An 8,197-nucleotide genomic window follows, 5' to 3' on the forward strand; every position below is an offset into this window, starting at 1 on the left:
TTATGGTAGTTATAAACTGTCCGGGAACATGGGAGTGTATGTGTGTGTTTGTGCATGCATGTATTTTCGGAATTACAAAATCTGTTTGGGAGAACCATGTTCCACTGAGTTGACCTCTGTAGCCTCTCTAATATTGCTCTGTTTGATTAACAGATTCCCTTCTACACCCTGATAGGAGGAGTCTGCTTTAAGACTTCACCAGGTTCCAGCCTGTCCCCTGCCTCCCCCCACCATTGCCTCGTTCCAGTCTCCCAGGGATGGCAGCTACCATCTTGGCTTTGAAGAGTGGGGACATCCGGAGGTAACCCCGGCCATGGTGGTGGATGAAGAGGAGGTAGATGGGACCAAGGACCCAGAGGTACATGGGGGGCACCCAGACCCCTGCTGTTCTCAGGAAACACAGGCTCAGCAGGCTGGTGGCGGCAGATTCAGGCTCTGTCTGGTTCCAGACCTGAGGGAACACCAGGAGGCCCCTTAGGATGGTATAAGGCAGGGATCCCCAACTCACCTGCCCAGGGGCCCTGGCAATTTTTTGGATCTTTAACATTTACACAAAAATGTGCCAAGCACTGTTTGGAATACCTAATAATTCTCAACTCCTTTCATCCTGACATCAACCCTAGGTAGATGCAATTATCATATTGATTTACAGGTGAAGAAGCCGAGGACCAGAAAGGTTGAGTAACTTGGCTGACTTTACCCAGCTGAGAAGTGGAAGGACTGGGATTTGAACCCAGGGAACTGGGCCATGTGGTCTAGGAGACCTGGGCTCCATAATCATTGCTAGGCACAGACCGTCAGTTAATCCTTATAAGAACTCCAGCACATAGGCAGTACTGTCCCCATTTCAGAGACCAGCAGACCGAGGCACCAATCAGGGAACTGCCTCCCTCAGGGCCACACAAATGGGAAGTGGCAGAGCTGACTCTGACCCAGGCTTATCTGACCCCAAACCTTGTTCGACTGATGGTCTTGATGTGTGATTTATTTTTATTTTTTATTAATTAATTTATGTTTTAGAGACAGGGTCTCACTCTGTTGCCCAGGCTGAAATGGCACAACCAAAGCTCACCAAAGCTTTGAACTCCTGCCTCAAGCAATCCTCCAACCTCGGTCTCCCAGAGTGCTGGGATTACAGGCATAAGCCGCCTCACCAGGCCTGGCTAACTTTTTTTTATATTTTGTAGAGATGGGGGTCTCTACATCTATATTGCCCGTGCTGGTCTCGAACTCCTGGCCTCAAGCTCCTCCTGCCTCAGCCTCCTAGGTACTGGGATTACAGGCAAGACCTACTGGCCCAGCTTGATGTGTTATTTTAATCTCAGCAGGTCTGCTGGTCCTATCTAACCCTAGAAGAAATTTGAAGTTTAGTGGACGTGGCCTCTTCAATTCTCTCTCCCCTGTCTTTTTACTCCCCCAGGTTTCACAACTCACTGGCTGTGCTAACTTTAACCTCTCTGTCTCAGTTTCCTTCCCTGCAAAAGGTGAATAATGAGACTTTACCTCTATGAATTGTATTAAATGGATTAATAGCAGCAAAGTTCATAGCAGCATGGCACAAGGTTGGGCACAAGGCTAGGCACAGAGGAAGCCCTCAGTTCATACCAACTTATCGCTTCATCTCCCTGGCCCTCGAAATGCTGGCAATTTGCAACCCCCACCCTCACCCCGTGAACTCCTCTCTCTGGAGTCCTTTGCTAAGAGCGATGGAAAAAGAAACCAGAGAGGTAAGGCTCGCTGGGGGTAGGAGGGCTCGGAGCACCCACTAGCTTTATGCAAATAAGGGTCAAAGCCCCTAGTAGCTGGGAGGTCTGGTGGCCCCTTAGACAGAGCTGGGCTGTCGGGGGCGCTGGGTTGGTGAAAGGAGTCCAACCCGCTGCAGTGAGGGGGGCTGGAGTAAGTCTCCTCGCTTCCCGGGTCCAGGAATCCCCAGTATTGCAGCCCGAGACACTGCAGCCAAACCAAGCCTGGAAAAGGAGAGGGGGGCGCGATGGGGGGGCACTCACCCCCTGCCCCGCGCAGGGCTCAGCAGGCGCGGCCATCGGCGCCTTCAGTCGTCGTGGGTCCCAGCGTCTGTCTGTCGCTAAGTCTCTGGGCAGACTGCTCCGCCTCGCTCCTGCCAGGGAAGGGGCGGGGCTGGGCTGGTCCGGCTGGGATTCGAGCTCCGGGATCGGGAGGCGCCGGGCAAGGTCCAGCTGCGCGGTGGGGGTGAGGTCACGGGAGGTGAAAACAGGCGAGGTGGGGGAGGGAGGAGCGGAGGAGAGAGGAGCTCGGAGAGCTGGGACAGGCACCGGGTTGGGGGGTCCCGGAACCCCTGAAAGTTCAGTGACATCTCCATAGTTCCCTCTTCCCCTTGCAAGAAGAATCACTCCAAACTTCCCAAACACTTTGGACCCAGCAATTTCCAGGAGTTCATCCCAATGGGAGAACCGAAAGGTGTGCACACGTTAGTAACAAGGAGGCCTGGTGACCGCCTAAGCGTCCAATCGCGGGGACCACTGGGTCAAGGCCGAGAGGATGGAGACCACGTCACAGTCACCTCACTGCTGGAATGGAGGGTGGTGGGGAGAACTTAGAAGATTATGCAATGGGCTGGCAGGGCTGTACCCGGTCGCCCTGGTAAGCAGAGACTCAAGAAACCTCTGGGGTCCTGTTTTCGGGTCGTGTGATCCCAGGAGTGCACGTGAGCCCCTTGGGTGTCTGAACAGAGGGGCATGGGAGGGAGGGCCGCACTCCTGCAGTCTCACTCTGCTGGTGTAGCGGGCAGCTGCCAACTCCCACCCCACCCTGCACCGCGGGCTCCTGAGTCGGCAGATGAAGCATTTTATGAATTCTATTTTATTTTATTTTATTTTATTTTATTTTATTTTATTTTATTTTATTTTATTTTATTTTATTTTATTTTTTTTTTTTTTGAGGCGGAGTCTCGCTCTGTCGCCCAGGCTGGAGTGCAGTGGCGCGATCTCGGCTCACTGCAAGCTCCGCCTCCCGGGTTCCCGCCATTCTCCTGCCTCAGCCTCCCGAGTAGCTGGGACTACAGGCGCCGCCACCACGCCCGGCTAATTTTTTTTTTTTGTATTTTTAGTGGAGACGGGGTTTCATTGTGTTAGCCAGGATGGTCTCGATCTCCTGACCTCGTGATCCGCCCGCCTCGGCCTCCCAAAGTGCTGGGATTACAGGCTTGAGCCACCGCGCCCGGCCATAAATTCTATTTTAAATACATTTTTTAAACTTGTCAGATCTTTGTCTTCATTTCAGTCCTTGTGCCTCTGCCTCTTGCTGTGGCCGCTTATTTAACACTGAGGGGTTACGCTCTGCTAAGTCCCAGAGGGAGACTGTTCCTAATATCTGAGGGAGACATTACTCCTAGTATCACGCTGGGTGAACACCAGCTGTGTACAGCCTCTGCTATGATTCGTAATATCCAAGGGAGATACTATCCTAATATCCCAGTGGGTGAACACCATGTGTGTAAACCCTGTGATATTACTCGAAATATCCGAGGGAGATATTACTCCTAATATCACAGTGGGTGTACATCCTGTGATATTATTCGTAATATCCAAAGGAGATTTTACTCCTGATATCACAGTGGGAGTATACACTGTGATATTATTTGTAATATCCGAGGGGGATTTTACTCCTACTATCACAGTGGGTGTACACCCTGTGATATTATTCATAATATGCTACAGATATATTACTCCAAATCTCATGGTGGTTGTACACCCTGTCATATTATTTGTAATATCCTAGGGATATATTACTCCTAATATCACAGTGACAGTATATCCTGTGATATTATTCATAATATCCTAGAAAGATAGTACTTTTAATATCACAGTGGGTGTACACCCTGTGATATTATTTGTAATATCCTAGGGAGATATAACTCCTAATATCACAGAGGGAGTACACTATGCAATATTATTCATAATATCCTAGAAAAATAATACTTTTACTATCACAGTGGGCATACACTCTGTGATAATATTCGTAATATCCTAGGGAGATACGACTCCTAATATCACAGTAAGTGTACACCATGTGATATTATTCATAATATCATAGGGAGCTATTACTTTTATTTCACAGTGGGTGTACACCCTATGATATTATTTGTAATATCCTAGGAAGGTATCACTCCTAATATCACAGTGGCTGTACACACTGTGATATTATTCATAATATTCTAGGGAGATATCACTCCTAATCTCACAGTGGGTGTACACCTTGTGATACTATTTGTAATGTCCTAGAAAGATATTCCTTTTAACATCACAGTGGGTGTGCAGCCTGTGATATGATTCGAAATATCCTAGGGAGATATTACTCATAATATCACAGTGAGTGTATACCTGTGATATGATTTGTAATATTTTAGGGAAAAAATATCACAGTGGGTGTAAACTCTGTGATATTATTTGTAATATCCTAGTGAGATATTACTCCTAAAATCACAGTGGGTGTATACAATGTGTGTACACCTTGTAATATTATTCATAATTTCCTAGGGAGATACTACTCCTAATATCACAGTGGGTGTACAACCTGTGATATCATTTGTAAATTTCTAGGGAGATGTTAATTCTAATATCACAGCGGGTGTACATGCTGTCATATCATTCATAATATCCTTGGGAAATATTACTCCTAATATCACAGTGAATGTACACCCTGTGACATTATTCATAATATCTGAGGGAGATATTACTTCTAACATCACACTGGGTGTACACCCTGTGATATTATTCATAACAACCGAGGGAGATATTACTCTCAATATGAGAGTGGTTGTACACTGTGAGATGTTATTCATAATATTTGAGGGAGATATTACTCCTAATATCACAGAGGGTGTACACCCTGTGATATTATTCATAATATCCTAGAGAAATATTACTCCTAATTTCACAGTGGGTGTACACTCTGTGAGAACATTTGTAATATCCTAGGATGATGTGACTCCTAATATCAGAGTAGGTATACACCATGTGTGTAAATCCTGAGATATTATATTTAATATACTGGAAAAATATTACTCTTTCTTTGAGTAATAGTGTGTACATCCACTGTGATATTATTCATAATATCTCAGGGAGATATTATGCTAATAACAGAGTAATGTACACCACGTGTGTAAACCCATTGTGATATTATTCATAATATCATAGGAAGCTATTACTCCTAATATCCCAGTGAGTGTACACCCTGTGATATTATTCGTAATATCCTAGGGAGCTATTACCCCAATATCACAGTGGGTGTACACTCTGTGATATTATTTGTAATATCCTAGGGAGTTATTACTCCTAATATCACAGTGGGAATACATCCTGTGACATTATTTGTAAAATCCTTGGAAGCTGTTACTCCTAATATCACAGTGAGTGTACACCCTGCTGTTATTCATAATATCCTGGGAGCTATTACTCCTAATATCACAGTGGATGTAAACCCTTTGATGTTATTTGTAATACCCTAGGTACCTACTACTCCTAATATCACAGTGGTTGTACACCCTGCAATGTTATTTGTAATATTCTAGGAGGCTATTACTCCTAATATCACATTAGGTGTACTTCCTGTGATGTTATTTTTAATATCCTAGAGAGTCATTACTCGTAATATCACAGTGAGTTTACACCCTTTGATGTTATTCATAATATTCTAGAGAGCTATTACTCCTAATATCAGAGTCAGTGTACAACATGTGATGTTATTCGTAATACCCTAGGGAGCTATTACTCCTAATTTCACTGTGGGTGTGCACTCTGTGATATTATTCGTAATAACCTAGAAAGCTATTACCCCTAATATCACTGTGAGTGTACACTCTATGATGTTATTCATAATATCTTAGGGAGTTATTACTGTTAATATCACAGTGGGTGTACACCCTCTGATGTTATTTCTAATATCCTGGGGCGCGATTACTCCTAATATCACAGTGAATGTACACCCTGTGATGTTATTCATAATATCTTAGGGAGTTATTACTGTTAATATCACCGTGGGTGTACACCCTGTGATGTTATTTCTAATATCCTAGAGAGCGATTACTCCTAATATTACCATGCGTGTACACCCTGTGATGTTATACATAATATCCTCAGGAGTTATTGCTCCAAATGTCACAGTGGATGTACACCCTGTGATGATATTCTTAATATCCTAGGAAGCTATTTCTCCTAATATCAGAGTGGGTGTACATGCTGTGATATTATTTGCAATATCATAGAAAGATACTACTCCTAATATCACCGTGAGTGTACACACTGTGATTTTATTTATAATATCTTAAGGAGATAATTACTCCCAGTATCACAGTGGGTGTACACTCTATGATGTTATTCATGATATCTTAAAGAGATATTACTCATAGTATCACCTTGGGTGTAAACCCTGTGATATTATTCATAATATCCTGGGGAGATATTACTCCTACTATCACATACGGTGTACACTCTGTGATATTATTAAAAATATCTTAGAGAGATATAATTTTAATTTCAAAGTGGGTGTACACCCTGTGATTTTATTCGTAATATCTTAGGGAAGTATTACTCCTAATATTACAGTGTGTGGACACCTTGTTATATTATTTGTAGTATACTAGGGAGATATTACTGCTAATATCACAGTGAAAGTACACCCTGTGATATTATTAGTAATATCCTACAAAAAATTATTTTTAATATGACAGTGGGTGTGCACCCTTCGATATTATTTGTAATATTCTATGGAGATATAACTACTAATATGACAGTGGGTGTACACACTGTGATATTATATGTACTTTCCTAGGGAGATATTACTCATAATATCTTAGTGGGTGTACATCCTCTGATATTATTCGTAATATTCTCGGTAGGTAATACTCCTATTATTCACAGTAGGTGTACACCCACTAATGTTATTCATAGTATCCCAGGGAGCTATTTCTCCTAATATCCCCATGGGTGTACACCCTGAGAAGTTACTCGTAACGTCCTAGGAAGTTATTACTCCTAATATCACAGTGGGTGTACACACTGTGATGTTATTCATAATATACTGGAAAGCTATCATTCTTAATATCACCATATGTGTGCAACCTGTGATATTATTCATAATGTCCTAGAAAGCTGTTACTCATAATATCACCATGGGTATACATACTGTGATGTTATTTATGATATCCTAGGGAGATATTACTGCTAATATCACCATGGGGTACAGCCTGTGATATTCTTAATATTTTAAATAGTATTACTCCTAATATCACCGTGAGTATAACATTTGTGATATTATTGGTTATATCCAAGGGAGATATTACTCCTAATACCACAGTGGGTGTACTCTCTGTGATATTTTTCATAATATTCCAGAGAGATATTGCTTTTAATTTCACAGTGAGTGCACACCCTATGATATTATTCGTAATATCTTAGGAAGATATTACACCTAATATTACAGTGGGGGTACACGGTGGGTGTAGTATTCTAGGAAGATATTACTCCTAATATCACAGTGAATTTACACCCTGTGATATTATTCATAATATCCTAGAAAGATATTACTTGTAATATCACAGAGGGTCTACACCCTGTAATTATTCATAATATCCTAGGAAGATATTACTCATAATATCACAGTGGGTGTACATCCTGTGATGTTATTTGTAATTTTCTAGTGAGATATAACTTTAAATGTCACAGTGGGTGTAAAGCCTGTAATATTATTAGTAATATCCTAGGGAGATATTACTCCTGATGTAACAGTGGGTGTACACCCTGTGATATTATTCGTAGTATCCTAGACAGATGTTACTCCCAATATCACAGTGAGTGTGCACAGTGTGATATTATTTGTAATATTTTAGGGAGATATTAATATACAGTGGGTGTACACTCTGTGATTCATTCGAAATATCCTAAGGAGGTATTACTTCTAACATCACAGTGGGTGTACAACATGTGTGGACAATCTTTGACATTATTCACAATATCCTACAGAGATATTACTACTATATCACTGTGAGCGTACACCCTGTGATATTATTCATAACATCCTAGGGAGACATTACTCTTAATATTACTGTGAGTGTACACCCTGTGATATTATTCATAATATCCTAGCAATATATGACTTCTAGTATCACAGTGGATGTACACCCTATGATATTATTTGCAATATCCTGAGGAGATATCACTCC

General features: G+C 42.3%; 1 protein-coding gene across 6 annotated transcripts in view; it reads right to left on the reverse strand.

Moving 5' to 3' along the window:
• Positions 1 to 2,102, reverse strand: part of ABCC6 (ATP binding cassette subfamily C member 6) — a 72,863-nt gene extending 70,761 nt beyond the window's left edge. For 5 of the 6 annotated variants that reach the window (XR_012429507.1, XM_074028317.1, XM_074028318.1 and 2 more), the window contains exons 1-2: positions 2,007 to 2,102; positions 269 to 451 (exon numbers count right to left, since the gene is read on the reverse strand). Coding sequence is in view for 3 of the 6 variants with exons in the window: in XM_045381674.2 (XP_045237609.2) it covers positions 269 to 451; positions 2,007 to 2,042 (219 nt within the window). In the remaining 3 variants the exon portion in view is untranslated. Of the gene's footprint in view, positions 1 to 231; positions 452 to 2,006 lie in introns of all 6 variants that reach the window. The other variant, XM_045381676.2, reaches the window with a different exon arrangement.
• Positions 2,103 to 8,197: the final 6,095 nt, after the last annotated feature.

The sequence above is a fragment of the Macaca fascicularis genome, chromosome 20 (assembly GCF_037993035.2).
Source record: "Macaca fascicularis isolate 582-1 chromosome 20, T2T-MFA8v1.1".
In the NCBI taxonomy this organism is placed as follows: Eukaryota; Metazoa; Chordata; class Mammalia; order Primates; family Cercopithecidae; genus Macaca; species Macaca fascicularis.